General features: G+C 34.3%; 2 protein-coding genes across 3 annotated transcripts; one reads left to right on the forward strand and one right to left on the reverse strand.

The window, feature by feature from the left end:
- Window positions 1-5,396: 5,396 nt before the first annotated feature.
- On the forward strand, window positions 5,397-10,063 carry LOC132036045 (phosphatidate cytidylyltransferase 3-like). 2 transcript variants are annotated; one of them, XM_059426266.1, is made up of 11 exons: window positions 5,397-5,816; window positions 6,719-6,951; window positions 7,044-7,195; window positions 7,371-7,512; window positions 7,713-7,869; window positions 8,569-8,616; window positions 8,698-8,781; window positions 9,220-9,348; window positions 9,434-9,490; window positions 9,642-9,722; window positions 9,837-10,063. In XM_059426266.1, exons 1-11 carry the CDS (start codon window positions 5,745-5,747, stop codon window positions 9,924-9,926), a joined length of 1,245 nt encoding a protein of 414 aa, XP_059282249.1. In that variant the 5' UTR covers window positions 5,397-5,744; the 3' UTR covers window positions 9,927-10,063. The 2 variants fall into 2 exon arrangements, with proteins under 2 accessions (XP_059282249.1, XP_059282250.1); XM_059426267.1 differs by having other exon boundaries at window positions 5,397-5,813.
- A 103-nt stretch (window positions 10,064-10,166) lies between these two features.
- On the reverse strand, window positions 10,167-17,432 carry LOC132036044 (trigger factor-like protein TIG, Chloroplastic). The gene is made up of 13 exons (XM_059426265.1): window positions 17,008-17,432; window positions 15,727-15,810; window positions 15,256-15,384; window positions 14,922-15,010; window positions 13,984-14,167; window positions 13,617-13,707; window positions 13,282-13,436; window positions 12,339-12,431; window positions 12,136-12,228; window positions 11,299-11,379; window positions 11,065-11,214; window positions 10,807-10,902; window positions 10,167-10,617 (listed from the first exon to the last, which is right to left on the reverse strand). Exons 1-13 carry the CDS (start codon window positions 17,296-17,298, stop codon window positions 10,540-10,542), a joined length of 1,614 nt encoding a protein of 537 aa, XP_059282248.1. The 5' UTR covers window positions 17,299-17,432; the 3' UTR covers window positions 10,167-10,539.
- Window positions 17,433-20,507: the final 3,075 nt, after the last annotated feature.

The following is a 20,507-nucleotide window of genomic DNA, read 5'->3' on the forward strand; positions in this document are numbered from 1 at the left end:
TTTGACATATGCAAAGTTACTTGCTCAAAAACGATTGAGTTGAGAACGCAATTTTCAGATTATGTAATCAAGATAATTCATCTTGTTAATGCTAGTTTGTACCAAGCTGGTTTGGCGTTGAATGCCTGCGATAAATAGCTAAACCATTGCTTATGAGAACAAAGCTTCACGTGGTGGTCTGAGATATGATATATTGTATACAACATCATTTGAATGCTTCAGACCAATAAAGTATGATAATTCTCCCTTCACAATTGGTTCAGGGTTAGGAACCAGATATTTCCATCTAATGCTTTTTTTTTGTGGTATATGATTAATTAATCTACCATGATGCACAAAGATGAATTCCCCTAAAGAAGATGGGATATATGTTAGTTTTTCTAACATAAGGGGGAGAGAATAAGCAAATGAGAATATGTTATGAATTATCATTAGTGTGATCCTCATTCAAAAGATAATTCAACTCAAATGCCAAGCATTTGCCGACCCAAAATTAATTTCTAATTTCAAATAAAATGCTCCTATTAAATTCATGTCCCGAAGGACGAGTCTACAGACATGCATAAAAGCGTGGTAGACTAATCGGTTCCAAACGCAATAATCATTGAAAACAAAGAGGAGCAAATGATCAATGATCATTATAAGGAGGCAATGTGCTTGAAGAGCCTTCGACATAACACTTCATTAAACCTCGCGAGAGGTTTAGGTACCTAAAATAATGAAAGTGATGAGATCTCAATAAGTTATGTCATATTGCGAACCGATATAAATGATATATCATTGACAAAATCTTTGGTACAATATAGCGCAATATTGTAAAAGATTGCGAGGATTTAAATTCTACGCCTATTAAAGCATACTAACATAGAAATTATTATCAAGTGAAATGACGCATCTTGCTAAGCGTAAAGCTTATTGGACCTGCCAGATCGCATACACCGAAGATATCACATCATTTTGATAAATATTGTCACTTGACAAAATTTATATGAAAATTCCCGAAGAATTTTAAATGCAGAAGATATACAAGTTGTAGAAATTTATTCATAATTCTTATATGAATTAAGTTAAGCAAGGTGAACGCGATTTTATCATCTTAATGAATATTTACTGACTAAGGGCACAAATGACTCTATTTATCCTTTTGTCTTTGTGAAAGTCAAAAACTGTCATATTGGTTAGTGCAAGTTGATGAATTGAGAATTATTGAAACTCTTGAAGAGTTTTCAAAAGAAATAGATTATCTGCTGAAAGAAGTTGAAATGAGAAACTTGCAGAATTTTTTGGTCCTGAAGTGCCATATATTTACACTTTTATTTAAAGATTGTCCAATTCCTCTTGAAAACATTAATCTTTACCTTGGAGATCGAGTTTAGATTAAAAAATATGGGACGTATAAAATACTCCGTACACTAACTGAAATAATAATCTATAAGAGCACCCTCTACGATGTTAAAGGGCAAAAATAAGCAAAATAAAATTATCTATATATATTATTGCCTCAATTCTTGTTGTATATGTCACGTGGAATGAAATGCAGCCTTACACGTTAATTTCCGAAAGATCGAATTTGCTCCTCAGATTATGACTTTTGCTTAATTATATTCACTATTTAAGGTTGATAAATAATATATATATCAATGTCACAATCAGGAGCTAGAATTTCAATTTTATGGAATCAAAATTTTAGAATGATAATTTAAGTGCTAATAATTGAGTTCTAAATTAATATGAGTACACATTTAATGAATTTCTTAACACAAATATATTATTTAAGCAAAAACTATTGAATTCAGCCGAAACCCATTGCACCCAATATTTATATTAATTCAATAATAGATGTCACAAGTTTTTATACATACTATTAAGACTAAATTATTTAATTTATCACTTAGTTACAGTAAATATGAAGCGCGAGTAAATTTTTATCCAAATAACGGAAATAGAAAAGCCATGACAAGATAAGGAAATTAATTCTTACCAGACAGGCAACCGAAAGCGAAATAAGATACTATGTTTCACGTGAGTGCATGATGGAACTTGCTTGGGGTGCATTGCTACCTTCCTGACTATGGTTACTACTTTGGATTATATTTCTTTTTAATTGTGTTTGCAAAAGACAGCAAAATATATACTCCCTCTATTATGTGATATTTTTTGCAAGATTCAAACTGCATGAACTTTGACTAATATATTAAGATGTATTTTTCACCAAATTTATGTCACGACCCAACTCCGTAGGCCGCGACTCGTACCCTAGCTGGGCACTTACACGTACCTTATCCTAAATTAGCAAAATATTAAAAGTAAACGGAAACAATCATTTAATCGAGTCACATATAGCGCACGAAGGCCGATAAGGCGTTACAACATATAGATAAGCTATAATCGTACGCAAAACTCACGAACATATACGTAACCCACACCACATGTCTACGTACCTCTACGGAACAAAACGTAATCATATGACGGGACGGGCCCCGTCGTACCCGAATAAATATGTACAAATGTAACGAAAAGTCTATACCAAAATACGGGCTCCGGACAAAGGAGCACTTCAGCAAACAGCAAATAACCTAAGCAAATAATCAACAACTCGTACGTTCGTACTGCGTGCACGAAACGCACCCCGAAGAAAGGGGGTCGATGAAAATGTCTTGAATATGTAAAGCGTAGACTATAATAAGTAAAACTAAAATCGAAAGAATGTGCGTAAAGCAAACGAGGTACATAGGTAATCAAAAATGCGTATCGAAATCATAAGTGATGCGTACGCAAAAACATATGCAAAGCCGGCCCCGCTATGGGGCTCGGTGAACAGAACAGAGGCGCTCCCTTCTGTCCCGCGCCAAAACACATCATACTTCAGAGCAAGGAATATCTCCGAAACAGATCGTAACATACCAAGTGGCCACATCGAACATAATCAACGTATATCGAAGATAAGCGTACATGGCACATCATACACCACAACCCATGTACGTATATACCACCTTCTCACATCGGGGCGCGGCGAACAATGCAGAGAAATACGCTTGAGAACATATCCTCCGGCCCGGCTCGGTGGGAAACATTGAGGCGTCCACGAGTGGAGTAGTGAGAAACTAATGCAATAAAAATAACATATGTATATCCAGAGACTCGATGAGGCAGATCGAATAACAAATCAAGTCAATGAAAACGGACGGAGTCATAGCACGTACCTTTCGGACCTCACGGAGGGTTATGTCGGAACAGAACGTTCGGATTCGTGATACATATCAGAACACATTATAGGACTTAACGGAGTATTTAAAACGATTTTAAGTAACCAATAGAGGAGTAGTTAAAACGTTTCCTCTAAATCCGCTCGAAGATGAGTCATAAACACAAAAGGGTAAAACCGGAAGTAGTGGGCCCACCTCGGGTCAAATGAGGTGGCGTACTTAAATCACGTTCGTTGAACCTCATAATGTCATTAGAAAGTGTTTTAGAGTGACCGGACTAAATTTGTACAAATTCTAAATGTCTAAAAACAATCTAGTCAATTGTAGCCTTGTTGAGTTCAATTTCATTGAATGAAAAAAGGCTCAATTTTTTATGTAGATTCCGAGAGATAGGAGCGACTCCAAGAGTTGAATTCGAAGCTAACACATCTATGTCGTGCCATGAAAAGAAAATAGAAGGCTTTACATACCTTTCTTGTCCTTTACGCTTGCCAAAACTCCAATCCCGTTTCGTCAAAAATCTGCAAATGGTCACTTTTACCCGTTACTATTCATGAGACTTGAAATCCCAATTTTGGGTTAATAATTGTCTACCGAAATTTCGGCAAAGACTTCCTCTATAAATACACCACCCCGAGAATTAAACTCGGCCAATTCTTCAACAACGACATCAACAACCATTCCAACAACATTAACAATCCATTCCAAAATACCTTATAATGTCAATAACTTTCCTTCGAATATTCCAACACATTTCAATTATGTTCAATTCAACTTCATGTATTCAAACTATCATCAATGCTTACGTATGCCAATAATAATCCGAGGCCATTCAAATACGTCTTAGGAACATCCCAAGGAACCCATATAATGTTCAAACAACTCAAACAACAAGTTAACTTACCCGAAATCCATCAACTACACTGGGATCTCAACAACACATTTTCTCCTTCCGAATTCATAAACTACATCAACAAACCATACCTTAACATCATTATTCATACAAATTCAAGAAACCACATTAAAGCCATATTAATTCCTAAATCAGCCCACACGGTTTTAGCTTCAACTTGGGATCATTCAACTTCATTTTTACATCATATAAAGCATGACGACAACAACCAAAACACCAAATAACATTAGCTCATTTCATGCACACCAAGCAGCCCCTATTCGGCCACTCCATAACACACAACATTCCATGAGTTTCATTCATTTTCTACACATCACAACAACACATAAACATGTTGAATTCAATTACTCACCACTCCTACACAACACACACATATGCACGGCCAACAATCATCATCCACGGTCCAACTTCAACATCTATATCTTCATGTTTTTCATTCATTTCTACGTACTACAACATCAACAAATCATGCATAACACATAAAAGAGACTTGGAACTTACCTTCTTCCTTCTACTTGTTCATACGGCCATGGTGAAGTTTCACAAGAATAAGAACTTTGCTCAATTCAACAACTACCTCATGTTACTTAGCACCTTCCAAAGAGTGGAAACACATGGAAGAAAATAATTTTTTGTGGTGAAATCTCCATGGCCAAATTCGCCACCCCTTGAACCGAACAAAATTCCCTCTTTGTTTTTCTCCATGTTTCTTCATCTTTCTAGAGTTATGAAGATGACTAAATGTTAGCTAAGTCATCTTATAATATAAGTGTCATGGTCCACTAGTCATGTGCAAGTCACATGGCTTTTTAATTTCATGAAAATTAATTCTCCAAGTCTTCACTTTGGCTCCATATTTCATGAAACACTCGTTTCCATAATTCCACTTTCGACCCCACGTTTTTCTTACTATCCCATTCCAACAAATTAACAAGCAACTTATGCTTTAAAATAAAATCGTGGTTAAAATTCTCAACTTTGCGTCTCTAAATAGTCTTGTCCTTAACTTTTCATAATTAGCTCGAAACGTCCCGACGTACAAAAGTGCGGGATATAACAATTTATATGAGAAAAGATGAAACTTATAGTAATATAGTTTTCAAATATATAAATTTTAATCTTAAATATTGAGTTAATCTGACCAAATTTAATTTTAAAATTTAATTAAATTGACTATTGAAAAATGAAAATATCACATAAATTGGGTTTGACGGAGTAACTACAATAGATACTTATATGGTTTAAAGAAAAATCCATTCTTTTATTTCTTGGATGGGGTGCCACGTGGCTATGAAAAGACCAACAGTAATAGGCAATTGAAGCGGACAAAGTTTTTTCACAAAGGGCTACCATTTCGTTAAAAAAAATTATGCTCAATTGTATTTCATTACACCTTAGCGATAGATTAGCAGCTAGAGATCGCCATTTTTCATGATCTAAAACTGGTTTAATTAATTGTAAGGTAGCTTGTGATTCCAAGAGATTAACAACTAACTCTGTGACTAATAACTTACACAAGTGATCACCTCAGCGTTACAGCTTCATTCTGCATATTGCTTTACAAATATTTCGTTTAGTTTCTAGATTTGTTCATAATTAATATATCATTTGTTTGAGAAAGAAGAATGCAGGAGCATATGATGCCTTCATCACCATCAACACCTACTCGAATTCGGCGTAGACGTACGCAGGAGGTGGTATAGCAACTTCTTTGATCTTTTCTTTAAACAAATAGCAGAAAGATTTACTGTTTACTTTCCTAGCCGGTATACGTAGATTATACCATTTATTATACATAGTTATACACATATTATACATAGTTATACACATATTATACATATATTATACATCTGCCGGCTATGTTTGATTTAAGCGGTTGAGTAGGCGACTATTTAGTTTAATTCTTCAAAAAAGAAAAAAAAGTGACAAATGAAAAGAACAAGAAGAGAAGCAATTAAAATGTGAGAACTTATTTTAAGGGGCACTGAGTGTCTTTACTTATCATCGTGGTTTTAGGAGGTACTGATTGTACATATCTGGATTGCTTGTAAGTTGTAGGTCTGCTAATAAATTTAGATGCTAAAAATTCAACAAATGTTGCAATAGTAGCCTTAAAATGTTGCTTTTGATGAATCTTCCACAACTAAGATTTGCCCATTGTCTTCCTTTTGCACTCAGTGTTAAGTGTCCTTTAGCTGAAGACAACATATTGACAAAATTTGGTAACTTTGACGACCCCTGAATGTCCATTGATCTTGGCATCTCTTTAAGAGAATTCATTTACAAGTTTTGCGTGTTGATGTTTCCTCGTTACTACACGATGCATTGGTTAACTTGTAGAAATCTTATATGATAGTATTGCTAAATTGATTTCATTATGATTACCACTGCTAAGCTAAATGCCCTGCTTATGTTACCTTCTGTTTCTTTTTCGTTTTCCCCATAAATCTTATTGGTGAGGAGATATGAATTGGATTTGGTAGCCCACTGCTGATTTAATCGATTTATTAAGCTGATTAGATGGAAGATAATGAGTTTTACTCTGCCACATTTTGTGTTTATTTGGTTAGAGAAGTTGAACGTGGTTCTTCCATTTCAGATATTTCCCGTGCTAAGCAAATTAGAAGATCAAAACAAATATAGAACTATGTGGATTCGCACGTATTCTTCTCTATGGATGCTCATAGGCATCATCATCATTCTATACTTGGGTCATCTGTATATTTGTGCAATGGTCGTTGTCATCCAAATCATCATGACCTCCGAGCTGTTCAACCTACTTAGACGAACGGATGAAGAAAGGTGTCTTCCTGGATTTAGGCTACTAAATTGGTAAGAATTCCCCTGTTCTTAATTAACCATGATTTTGACAACTCAAAATGGATATATAACTAGAGAGTATGCATTTTACATTGTACGATCAGGTACTTTTTCTTCACGGGCATGTTGTTTGTATATGGACGCATACTAAGCCAACAGCTTGTGAATACTGCAACTATAGATCAATTCTCCCATAAGCTAGTAAGCAAGGTCATAAAGTATCAGATGTTCTTTTGCTATTTTCTTTATATTGCAGGTTCGTTCATCTTCCTAAAACAGTTCGATACAATAAATTTTGATTTCTACAGTCTGTCTTTTATAGCCTTGTAATTTCATTCATCACTTGGGATAACATATTTCTTTGATACCTATTCTTTATCACAAGCTTTTTAACGAGATGTTAATTATATGATGCTCATTTGTATTTGTAGGACTTGTTTGGTTCATACTAACGTTAAAGAAGAAGACGTACAAGTATCAATTTGGTCAGTATGCATGGACGCACATGATTCTATTTGTGGTCTTCACTCAATCCTCTTTTACTGTTGCCAACATATTTGAAGGCATTTTCTGGTAATATACTCAGGAAGTCGATATGTAATGATATGCATATTGTTTACTCCTGTTTATGCCTAAATGCTCCTTTGGTTTATATCAATTGAAAAAGATGCATGAACTATCAATTTTTTTTGCTAGAGATAATGTTAATTATCGTGGAATTAGGTTGTTTTGTTTACTGTAGAGTGCATAAACATTTAATTCTACTGTTGCAGGTTCCTTCTTCCAGCATCACTTATAGCTATGAACGATGTAGCAGCTTATTTCTTTGGTTTTTTCTTCGGTAAGACTCCTTTAATCAAGCTGTCTCCAAAGAAGACATGGGAAGGCTTCATTGGAGCATCTATTGCCACCATGATAACAGCTTTCCTGGTCAGCAGCACCTTTTCAGGACTTCCAAATGCTTAATTTTTCTTACACTTGGTCGAGGTGGAAGTAGTTTTTGTCATTATATCCAAGACTCTGAGGCCTGTTTGGCCAAGCTTCTGCATAGTGAAAAGTGGTTATTTTAGAGAGTTGAGGTGTTTGACTAGGCGTTTGGGAAAAAACAGTAGCAGCAGTTGTTTTTTAGAACCTGAAAAAAATTAGTTTTTCCCAGAAGCACTTTTGGAACCTTGGCAGCGCAAATTGATATTTTAATATTGACAAAAGTGTTTTTCAATTTGATTAGTCAAACATAAACTACTAATCTCCAAAAGTAGTTTCCGAAAAGCACTTTTGACAAAAAATACTTTTTCAAAGAAAGCAGATTCTAGAAGCTTGGCCAAACGGGCTATTGGTAACAGACGCGGGACTTGAGCTTGTTCTGTTCTTGTTCCACTGCTTTTAGTTGTTGTATATACTTGCTTAAATCCAAGCATTTTGATTCTTTAAGCTTCTGTGCTAGGGAGTTGACTTCTCATGAGATTTCAAATGTTTATATCTATACATTTGGCATGTGTTTAGGTGGTGTTTGGCTTGTTGCTTGATCTTCCCTACTCTTTCTACAATTGCATACACAGAATTTTTTAATGTAAACTACTCTAACAAAATGTGAGTTTTGTATAATTGAAATTTTCAGCTTCTATGCAGTTTGCAAATGTCCTCGGACGTTTCCAATGGTTGACATGTCCAAGAAAGGTGAGATATTTTATCTATCAAGTTAAAGAAAGATATCGAGTACAATTCTCGATGATCAACAATCTAAAAAAGTAAATACAGGATCTATCGACTGGTTGGCTTCAGTGTGATCCTGGTCCTCTATTCAAGCCAGAATACTATTCTATAGCTGGATCGCTTCGATGGGTGAGTATGCATCACTAATTCCTTTCTGTAAAAATTATGATTTTTTTTCCCGATATCGTGGTATTTGGGCCTGCTTGCTTACGCCTCGACTAATTCAACCGTTACTGGGTACCTGCTATCTCCCACCAATAGCTTTGCCGGAATGTATATCAACTGAAGTTCCCTCTTTGACAAAAATTAAAATTACGAAACTAGGCCTCAGTCCCAAACAAGTTAGGGTCGCTATATGAATTGTCACGTCTGTTTCATTTAAGCTCAAGTCATGTCATCATCAGTTTTGTGAAAACACTATTCTACAAAATTGTACTGATAGTCCCTCATCTAGCACTAAGCAAATGTCGTAAACTTCCTCAGCTAGCTCTCTACATTTAACTTGAAATTGCTCTGTTGCTTACAGAACTTACATACTCATTACTATCATTTAGTGAAATCTTACAGTTCCCTCTGAAGGAGATATCAATACTTCCAGTGCAATGGCATGCTTTATGCCTAGGTTTATTTGCATCTATAATCGCTCCGTTTGGAGGATTTTTTGCTAGTGGTTTCAAGAGAGCCTTTAACATCAAGGTCTGTACAGTTCTTTTTTGGAAATTGAATATTATCTTTGTACTTTTTAGTCACTCATTTCCTTCATTTATGTCGAATCGTCCAGGATTTTGGCTACTATATTCCTGGACACGGCGGTTTCACTGATAGAATGGATTGCCAGGTAAAATGTTTCGGTTCACCTTAAAATATTTGCCAACATGATAGAGAGTTGAAGCATTTACTTGATTGTTTTTGTGGACCCCAAATTACTTTCTCTAATTTGAAGGTCAAAAATGTGTAAGCTAAGGTAAGGCAGTGTTATGTCTGTGCAGATGGTGATGGCAATATTTGTCTACATTTACTACCAGTCATTTGTTCCTCAAGACTACTCTGTTGACATGATTTTAGATCAGGTAATAATTGATTCTATAGTCAACAGCTGCTAATGATAAAAGAAGTGAACTAATGGAAGATCTTGAATACCCTGTGGATAATTTATCTATAACTGAATTATTTGTCTATTGCAGATAGTAAGGAATCTCAACTTTGAGGATCAGAAAGCACTTTACTATAGGCTAGGCCAGATTTTTAGGCAGAGGCAGATGGAAAATTATTGAACAGTGTCATCAATTTTGCACGAAGTATTTCTTATTGGTAGAGATATCTGGGGTGTCCCTTTCTGCACAGTTTCTCTTCTTAAACTAATTGTCAGAGAGTTTTGCACCGATTTACTGTGATTAGTATGCTTACTTGCTTACTTGCCAAGATCAACCTTAAATAATATGGGGTGCTTCAGATACTAGCAGATACATAAATTGCTTAATCTCATAATCTAACAAGCACAAGTACGCTCAGACTAGGTAAAAGGAAGGTTTGAATTAATAATGAATCGGTGCAAATGTATACAAATAAACAGCTTTAGAGTGCCTCTCAAAATACATGTAGTTTCAGTTCACCAACTTTAAAACGGTGACTTTTTAGAATGCAATATGGAAATCAGGGCGATTCATCAACCTGGAAATTGCATCTGTTCAAAAAAGATGCTCGGATTTTGAGAAGCTCCTTCAACCCAACCCAACTATCGGGCAGCACTGTAAGTCTGAAACTTGCTTGAAGCATTTGGCCGCATCAGTTGCCAATATTCTTTGATCATTTGGCCACAGAGTTCTCAGAAGCATCAAAATAAGTCAAAATTTATCCTTTCTTGGAAGATTGAACATCTATGTCTTTTCACCTAGTTATGTACTGAATCTCTGCATTTTCCCTTAGCCATTCAAGTACCTTAGCCCCTTCAAGTACCTCTTGTACCTGGTTAATATTCAAGCACCATCAGACTATGCAATTTTCTTAATATGGAGAACCAACATAACACTTGCTTAAACTTGTGTACTTTTTGTTAAGATAGTCTCCGTGTCTCTATTATGATCAAATCGCTTGAGATTCTGTAGTCAACAATATCTAACAGGTAATTGTCAGATGATTCAGTTAAGTTCCAACCTGTTGCTTAACTCGGTCCTCATCATACTCCTGTTGATGCTGTTGGAATTCTTGAATTGAGTTTTGAACCTCCTTCACTAACTCCTCTGTTGAAAACTGCAAAGTCCAGGAAATGACTAATGATCAGTAAATCTACGAGTAATAATTTTTAGAAACTTTAAAGGGCCAAATAGAAGGAAATACTAAAGCATTAAAATTAACAAAAAAATGATTAAGGATATTTTGATAGGTGGATAATATATCACATAAAGAATGTACCTGCAAATTTTCACGTGTAAATATGTCACCAACAGCTAAATTTTGCTTTATGATACTTGTTATATTTTCTTTTTGTGTTTCAAGGAACTCATTCACAGCCCTTGGGCTTGATAACGATGCCAGCTGCTGTTCGTTCAGTTTCATATTTGCCTAAACAAAGATAATAATTCATATGAGAGCATGCATAGAAGTCTATAAATGGACAGATAACTGATTGGTCAATGCAGATCTGACCTGCAATTGTAAAAGTTGAGCTCCATAGAGTTGTCTCCCTTGCTCTTGGAAGAGAGATTGAGGAATTTCAACTTCAACCATCTAGAGAATAAGAGACAATGTCATAAATTCATACTAAAAAAAGGTTAATTAACAATAATCTAATAAAGGTAGGTTGGGATGACAAAATTAGTCCATGAAAACATGACCCGCCCAAATTTGGGCTGGTCATTGACCTGCCCATTTATTAGCTCAGCCTATGTCAGCCCACCAAAAAACTGGGCAGATATGTATCCCAAATTGACCCATGGTAGGGATTTAGTAGCTCAGTTGGTTGGCTACCTGAACTTTCACCTTGTTAGTGAGGGTTTGAATCCCCACATTGTAATCCGCTCCCCCATTTCCCCTTCCCCCCCTTTGTAATTTAAAAAAAAATTATAAATAAAAATTGACCCATGAGTAATCTTGTCAAAATATTTTGAAAAAGATACTGTTTTTTATTTGATAGTTATATATAGCCCTAAAAAAGAAAAAAATAGTTTTATTAGGTACTAGAAATTTTATAAAAAAACAAACAAATAAATTAAAACTTAATAAGAGTTGGGCGGGTTGGGTTATAACCCACCACTTAGCCCATTTAAGCCCAAGTAACTTTTGGGCGGGTCAATAAGCCGCCCATTTATTAACTCACCCTCATTTGACCCGCCCAAATTCAGCCCAACCCGCTTGTGATTTGCAAGAATTGGCTGATGAGAAGAAACTTGCCAATCAAACAACACATGGGCCAGCACGGGTTGCACGTTTTTATTTGCTATACATATGCGACTGCTGAATAGTAAAAAGGAAATGTAAGGAAACCTTGTATAGCTGGTCAAGGATGGCATTATCAGTTGCTTGGTCTTTAGCTGCCTGTTCAACTTCGAGACATCTTTGTAGCAACGCTTGCTTGACCTGTAAATTATGTAACAGAAAATTTAATGTCCTCAACTACTATGTGATTCAGGAAAATAAATTGTTTTCCTGTAAGCCTCTGCACGTATGAGAAAAATAGTAGTTTTCACCTCCTCAATGGAGCTGCATCCTGGAAGAAGCTTTTCAGCAATCGAGTCATTCAACTCGGGCAAATCTCTGTAGAACAGTTCTTTACAATCAACCTGATGAAAAAAAAAACAGAAAGGAGGACTTAAATTAAGAAGCTTAATCGTACGTATTAATCATCTACAAACAGGTTTCTTCCCCCCTCCACCTAATTCGACAAAAAAGTGAAAAACTTGAAGTGATCTCAGAAAAGAACCCCGACCAATCAGCCTTAAAATGGTCGAGGAATTGCTTAGAAACACCAAGGGAAATCCTTATGCAGATGACGGGAAAATGTCCCACAGCTAAGAGTTAAAAATTCAAAACTAGATTACAAATCAATTTCAAATGACCAGCAAGATTATGCAGTTCTTCTCTATAGTTACAGATCCATATGATTAGGGTGGCAAAATTAGCCCATAAAAACATGACCCCCCAAACCTGTACAAAGAATTGACCCATGAGAAACCTTGTCAAAATATTTTCAAAAAGACATTTTTTCATTTGATATGTTGTATATAGTCATAATAAAGGAAAAAATAGTTTTATTAGGTACTTAAGAAATTATAAAAGAACAAACAAAGAAATTAAAACTTCAAAGAAATTAGGCGGGTTGGGTTATGACCCGCTTTTAGCCCATTTAAGCCCAACCCATTTATTAACTCAGCCGGTTTTGACCTGCCTATTTGACACCCCTACATAAGACCAACCCCAGCTTGTCTTGGACTGAGGCGTTATTGCTGTTGTTGTTGTAGAAGTATTAGTAGCTGACAATAACATGAGGCAGCGAGACAGGGAATGCACCAAAGGAGAGAAGGAAATCTTGTCTAGAAGGAAAGCGAGATGATAAAAAATTAAAGAAAACATTACTATTTACATGACATTGACTTCACTTGAATTCTTTAATCAGGTGGCATAGGAACTCACAGTGAATTGAGCATGAACACCACGAAGATCTTCTTGTTTCCATGAGTCTGGAAATACCAAAGGGAATGACTTCGTTTCACCACGTTTAATACCAACAATTGCGTCACGAAAACCGGGAAGGACATTATCTCCCTCTTCTGTATCAAAATTGAAACCTGAACCATAGATATAGAATACAATCAGCTCAAACACTTAAGAGAAGCAACTTACATAATCCAAAAGTTGGAGCAAGTGGAACTTGAAAAACTTCAGTCATATAATTCACAGAAGAAAGTAAAAACCTACTTGGTAGACAGCAATTTGATTACAAATAATTTATCAAACAAATACTAGACCTTTACTCTCTGCAGCTGGTATGTTTTTAGCATCTGATCCATCCTGCTCAATCGTAGTTGCTGTTACGTCAATCACTGCAACATCACCAACCTGGAATTTTTTTGGACACTTATGGTAAACAAATATTATGCATAAAAGAAAATCCGTCTCAATTGCTTATGTTTGTCTCTGGATTTTTTTTTTTTTGAACAGTTAACATTTATGTTTGTCTCTGGACTTTAACCTCCAAAGTTTACGCCAAATGCACAGAAATTGGACAAAGCAACACCGATATGATCAATACTTTGTAATTGAGTATGCTAGGAAGAAGAAACAACTTTTATTGAATATATTCCTGTAAACAGTATTATCTGAGGATTGTGATACCTGTAAACCCCTGTCCGTAACAATTTTCAATGCACCGAGAGACTTGTGACGCTTTATAAACTCTTTTTCTGAAACTCGCTGAGCATCCATATCACTGTCAAGCTCAACAACCACCTTAAGATTCTTGTATGCGTCGTCAGGTTTCCACTTGATTTCAGGAGCCACATCAACAACCACATCATACCTATAACCATCAGTAATAACAGGTCAAGAACTGCCTCCCTTTTCATGGCAATAGGCCACAGCATATATGATTTTGTCAAGTTGACCAGAATCTGAAAGTGACATATCTTCCCAAAGGCTGTAGATACTGTACTAATATTTAACTAGATCAAACTCTTCTCACCTTTCAATTTTAAAGAAGTGTTTCATAGGAACTAGCAACTCTATCACCTGGGCAGTTTTGGTCCTTTAAGTTTGTCAAAAGTGAGCAATTTTGGCCTCTGTAAGATATTTACCGAACTGTGACAAAAGAAGATGATTTAACCAGAAACACCAGAAATTTTATTCAAAATCCCAGGAGCTGCAACATAAACAACTGCACCAGGCACAAAAATAGATAAAAAATAACAGAAGTTGCAGCTCGAAAAGTTAGACTAGACTCTAGAAATATACCAAAAATAATATGAACTGCAAAAATTGTACTTTCTAATGTGTGTTCCCCTAAATATTTTTTATTTTCACAGTTTTGGTTAAATTTAATAATCTTTGGTAAGTATCATACGGAGATCAAAAGTGCTCACTTTAAGCAAACTTAAAGGACCAAAACTGCTCAGGTGATACTTAAGGGACTACTTCGAACCTACCATCAAAGATAAGGGACCAATTTTGTCATTTTATCAACTCTAGATCAAGAAACACTCAATTTTAGCAGAAAAAATCAGTAGCTGTGGAAAATAAAGTTACCAACTATTTCCACTTTTGAGTGTTTAACAAACCTCAAGGTATTCGTAGACAGGTAAGTCTTTTCCATGTCCTCAAATTTGGTCACAATGCGGATGGAGTCTTCAAACGCCTTTCCAGTAACCTACAGTTTAACAGCATGCATGCATCAACGTTAGCAAACAAAGAAAGTCGAAAGCTCATTAGAACAATGTAATTTCCCTATAATTACTAATAAGCAATCAAATATTTGCAAAGCAAGATGCAAAAATTACTTCCTAGAACTGCCAAAACTGTATTCACTGACACTACTTTGGCCCGGCATTCCAACATTGATGAGAAGCTTAAACTATTACAAGATTAATAAATGGTAAAAATAGCATGACGCACCGAAGACATGGCATGTGGAAGTGTTCTTTTCAGAATAGCTTCAACTGCAGCTTTTTGAACATTTTGCTTCCCGATAAAGCCAAGGAGGATATCTTCTGGAACATTCTTCCCAGGACGAAATCCAGGAACCTGAACATGTAAATCAAATATTATATGACCAAATACTTCAATTACTTTCAATAACAGCTGTAAATTAGAATTCAGAGATGGGACAGATTCAAAGGAAGGCACTTTGCCAGTATTTAACATGGAATTCTAAATCATACTCAGTAAATGATATGGATCATGGAAAATCAGAATTGACATCCAGTATAAGATGAAAATTTTCAAAACATATGTAACAACATTCATGAACAATCATAAAGGTCATAGTCTTCTCCTCAAGGCAGTAAATTAGCTTAAAAATAGAGTGTGGCTACCCAACTCGTTGGCAACAACAGTAATAAATTAGAAAAAGTTCTCATCTAGCACCTTTGAACGTTTCATGAACTCTTTTATGATACTTCTATAGCAATCCTCGCATACAACAGTTGGAACTTCTACAGTCAACCTGACCTGCGGAAAAGAAAATAATTGAAGTTATATGATGGCCGTGATAATGACACACTTCATTCAAGAAATTAAAGCAAAAAAACATATGAACATTCAATCCTTTGGGTACTTCATTACTATAGATAGGATCAAGCTAAACTCATATTCCCAAATTTGACTTTTTCTGGATGTACTGGGAGCACTTTGTAATGGATCCACAATCCATTTTTAACTACAGGAATGCATTTTATACTTTTTTAGTTATCACACATTCAATTTGCAACAGAAGACAAAAATCAGGAAATTCTGAGTCTTCAGACTCTTTAACTATTGCCAATAGCTACTGTTTGAATTTGATGAAAGATAAAACCTGCCAATTTTGCAGGAAAGATACAAAGACCTAGCAAGTAGCTGACAAATATACAAACAAAAGTTCATTCAGAAAGAATACCAATTATGCACAAGATAAGAATCCAATACAAATTTGAAGTTGAAAAAAGAAAATAAAGAAACTTGTCAATAGGCTCGAAAGTTGTTACTCTCCTAGTCCCAATTTATGTGACACTTTTCGCTTATTAAGAGTCAAATTGATTAATCTTCGAAGCTAAATTAAATTATATCAACTCAATACATTAAAACTAATATTTAAATATGCAACAATTATATGAAATGTACTATATAAGTTGCAATTCTTCTCAAGTACATTTTAAAATGTTTTGTCAAAGTTCATATTTTCTGACTCTAGACAAGTGAAAACTGACACGAACGGAGTGAGGACGAAAATCAAACCTTTGTGAAGAACTAAAACATGAGGTTGAAAAAGAAAGCAAAATAAAAAAATAAAAAAGGGTCCTAGAAAGAGAACAAATGGCCTACCCTTGTCAGGTGGAGCTAGGATTTGAACCTTATGGGTTTGGAATTCTAGTTCTTTTAACTTACTGAATTCTAAACTACTCTGTAATAATTTATACAAATTCAATGGTTTAAGACATATATATATTTATACATATTCAATGGATTTCTTAAGACAAATATAGCCTATGAACCAAGCTACTGACTTAGGCCAAACCCATAAGCATACTCTAGTTCCACCCATTCTGAGTTGTCACTAAGTTAGAAAACTATCACGAAAAATCAAACCTTTGTGAAGAATTAAAACATGGGGTTGAAAAAAGAAAGCAAAAATAAAAAAGATCCAATAAGAAAAACAAATTAGCTTACTCTGGAATTGGGTTCTTGGGTTTCAGTAACATGAATATCAGCTGGAAGTTTATCTTCAACTGTATCAACAACACCTGTTGCTGCTGCTGACGCTACAAATCTAGTTGAAGATAATTGGTGCAATGAAACTTGTTGTTGAAGAAATTGGCGGGAAGTTGAATTGTTCTTTTGTTTGAGCAATAATTTATCATTGGATTGAAAGAATTGAGCTTTTGTATTGATAGATTGTGAAGGATTTGATGGAAATGAGAGAATTGAGGGATTGAATTGGATGGAAATTGGAGTTACCATTTTTTTTCAGTTCTGAGATAAAATAAAATGCAGAACTGAATACTGATGATGATGTACTTGAAGATAACACTCCCTGTCTCCTATGAAGCAATTTCCAAAGTAGGATAAGGTGAGAGTAGAAAAGTATAGTCCTATCTTTTATTTAAAATGTATGACATTACATTTTCATGACAAGTACTTAAATCACATTATTTCTCAATTAAAAAAAAAGCTCTAAATTAGTTCAAAAGAACAGTAATAGAAAAACTATTTGACTTGCCTAAAACCGGCTTAGTGGTCAAGGAATTGATCCAGAATTATGAGATTTCAAATTCAAATTTAAATAAAAAAAAATATACTTTTTTCAAACTTTGCTAGATACAATTATTTGATACATATACCGGCAGACAAAAAAGTATTTAATATATTAATTAAAGTACGACTATTCTGGGATACCAAGGTTATAAAAAAAATATGGGAGTTGGAAGGTTGTAACTTGTACTAACTTCACATTATATCATACTAGTGAATATATCCGCGCTTCGCGCGGTCATAAAAGTAAATATTGTTAAATTATGTTAGTTGTATTAGGAATTTCGGGATAGAGAAAAAACGATTAGTAATTATATATGTAGTTTGGAAACAACATTATTAGTTATTGCAAATAATAATACTTATTACTAATTATATTTAGAGACTTTTGGAATATAGTAATGAAAAAGATTACTAATTTTATATAGAAGCAATTGTCGCCTTGTCTTGTTCGAATCCAACCAAGTGTTGATTTCATAAATAAAATTAAATAGCATAAAAATGTGAGTATCATTACTTATATTTAGATGGACTTTAATAAGAAAAGAAAAAATAGAAGCCTTTGGTCTAAGAAGTGCCACTTCAACTCTCCAGAATGAATAAATTCCATCATGAGAAACAAATTTAAAAAATATTTTTACTTTTCCTAAAACACAATCACTAAATTTTAGTACATAAAGTAATCTTTTGACATCCAATTTCCATTTCTTACCCTTATTTGTATCTTCAATTTTAAAAGAGCACTTCGATAAGCAAATTGGTTAGCGAGTTTATAATTCAAATTTCTTATTACGATTTTTAATATGGGACTCATTAATATCATTATTACAATTTTCTTAATTTTCTTTTAGCTTCGGTTGAACTTTTTAGAGAGCATGATTAGTACTCACCCCCCCCCCCCCCCCCCTTTTTTAAAACCTTGGTTAAGAACTCCAAAAAAAAAAAAAAAAAAACGTAGGAAGCATATATATTTTTACCAATTATCAGGCTGATCCCCTTCATCTAGGATTTCTTAAAATGCAATAATAAACTCAAAATTAGAAAATATGAACAAATTTGCAACATATTTTGCTAGCAAATAACTGCAATTTCATTAATGCTGATATAAAATGAAAAAGCATAATCTTGTTCATGTAAGAGACCGTAGAATCGCTTACTACTTCGCATGTGGATTCAAAACCTATGCACCTAATTTCTCTATCTCGATTGATAATATTCTGTAATATTAGTAATATAACCTGTAAAGTTGAAATTCTGGTTATGCCTCCGATCTTCAATCTTTTGGAACACTTCTAATATATAGTTACACAATAGTTTTTGTTGTAGCGCGTACGCCTTGGAGCAAGAGAGTTGATCATCATTCGGAAAAACACCAAACATACGAAAGAATTATTTGATAAACCCAAATTATTTGTTGATTCTTTATTTCTTGCAACAGCTTTATTTAGCATCAAAGACTTATATCTTCATCCCTATAAAGTTGGAAAAGAACCCACAAAACTCACTCAAAGAGAAAAAGAAAAATAGAAAGATTAACACAAAAGAGGGATTGAGTGTCACCCAAATTCAAGAGAGGTAGAGCGTCTGAAATTGTTTATTTCTTTGTCTCTTTGTAGTCCAATTCATCAGCCCACTTTCGTAGGCATTGTTATTATCCATATGTCTATTTGTTTCTCCTGTGATTAAAGATGAGAATTTTGTGAAGAGGAAGAAGTACACAAGCATAAGAAACGCTGAAAAAAAAAAAAAAAACATGTAGATACAACAAAAGATAAGGGAAAAATTATTGACATACCATTATGAACTATAGATCAACCATTTTATTCATCGTTGACACGTAACTATATGAAGGTTATCTTGATCCAAGCAATTAGTCATGTCTTCATACGAAAAATGTTGGGCGAAAAGGACATTTAGTCTCTGGTATTGGTGAAAAGTGAAAACATAGGCATGGAAAAGAAAAGATGAGAATGAACCTAATAGTATATATTAATCCTCCACTATCACATTATTGACATTGATTAACAGTAAATAAAGCTTCAATACATCATCGGTTATCAGTTCTTATGCATTCTCTTACTAATAGTTATTGATCTTTCATTTCCTAAACGTTTTTTTGCATTTACTTTAGTAATTGAGGAGATTATCTTTGAGAATTATTTAATGATATAAATATAAAATAGTATACAGTTACAACTATGACGTAGAAGACTAAATGTGCTCCTCATTTAGTTATGCAATTATCTCTTCCTCATTTAATTATAATTTTTTTAAATAATTTAAATAAAAGTATTTGGGAAAAAAGGCAAAAAAATCACAAAAAAAGATAAATAACAATGGTTATATCATGAGAGTGCATGCACATCAATTGCCTGTATGCCTTTTTTATTATATATATAGATGTGCAAATTTTCAACCAATTTAGTTTTTATAAGCAAACTTAAATTACCTAAAAAGTTAGTTATATATAAGTGCTCGCGGTTTGTTTAATTACGTAATTAAAAAAAAAAGAAAAGTAAATTTTACACTCTTTAATAAGTGTAAATGAATTTTATCATAAGCAGTGACAGATTCAAGATTTTCACTCAGATGGAACCACTTAAGATAACCTTTTGAGTTTGTTTCAGGTATTCAAAACTTATATATGTACACAGACAGACACAGAAGATCCACCCTATATATATATATACACACTGTAATTTTTTGCCACACTCCTCTAAATCCGCCCCTGATCATAAGCCTCTCATTTTGTATTTTCCTCGCTTTAACTATATTTACATATCCACAATAACAACAACAAAAATAGCTTACCTACTGTAAGATGTACGCACCTTTTATCCCTATCTTTGTGAAATAGAGAGGTCGTTTTCGATAGACTGTAGGCTAAAAATGTCATAAAAGTAGAATTGAGAGGAAAA

The sequence above is a fragment of the Lycium ferocissimum genome, chromosome 11, assembly GCF_029784015.1.
Source record: "Lycium ferocissimum isolate CSIRO_LF1 chromosome 11, AGI_CSIRO_Lferr_CH_V1, whole genome shotgun sequence".
In the NCBI taxonomy this organism is placed as follows: Eukaryota; Viridiplantae; Streptophyta; class Magnoliopsida; order Solanales; family Solanaceae; genus Lycium; species Lycium ferocissimum.

Bases quoted from the DNA above. Each gene is read 5' to 3' on its own strand.
- LOC132036044 (XM_059426265.1), bottom strand. From the start codon at position 17,298: ATGGTAACTCCAATTTCCATCCAATTCAATCCCTCAATTCTCTCATTT. The intron at 15,011-15,255 runs GTGCGTCATGCT...GTTAAACTGTAG, and splicing joins TTCCACATGCCATGTCTTCG to GTTACTGGAAAGGCGTTTGA. The intron at 10,903-11,064 runs GTACATTCTTTA...TGGACTTTGCAG, and splicing joins TTACACGTGAAAATTTGCAG to TTTTCAACAGAGGAGTTAGT.
- LOC132036045 (XM_059426266.1), top strand. From the start codon at position 5,745: ATGCAGGAGCATATGATGCCTTCATCACCATCAACACCTACTCGAATT. The intron at 7,870-8,568 runs GTCAGCAGCACC...GCTTCTATGCAG, and splicing joins CCATGATAACAGCTTTCCTG to TTTGCAAATGTCCTCGGACG. The intron at 8,782-9,219 runs GTGAGTATGCAT...GAAATCTTACAG, and splicing joins TAGCTGGATCGCTTCGATGG to TTCCCTCTGAAGGAGATATC.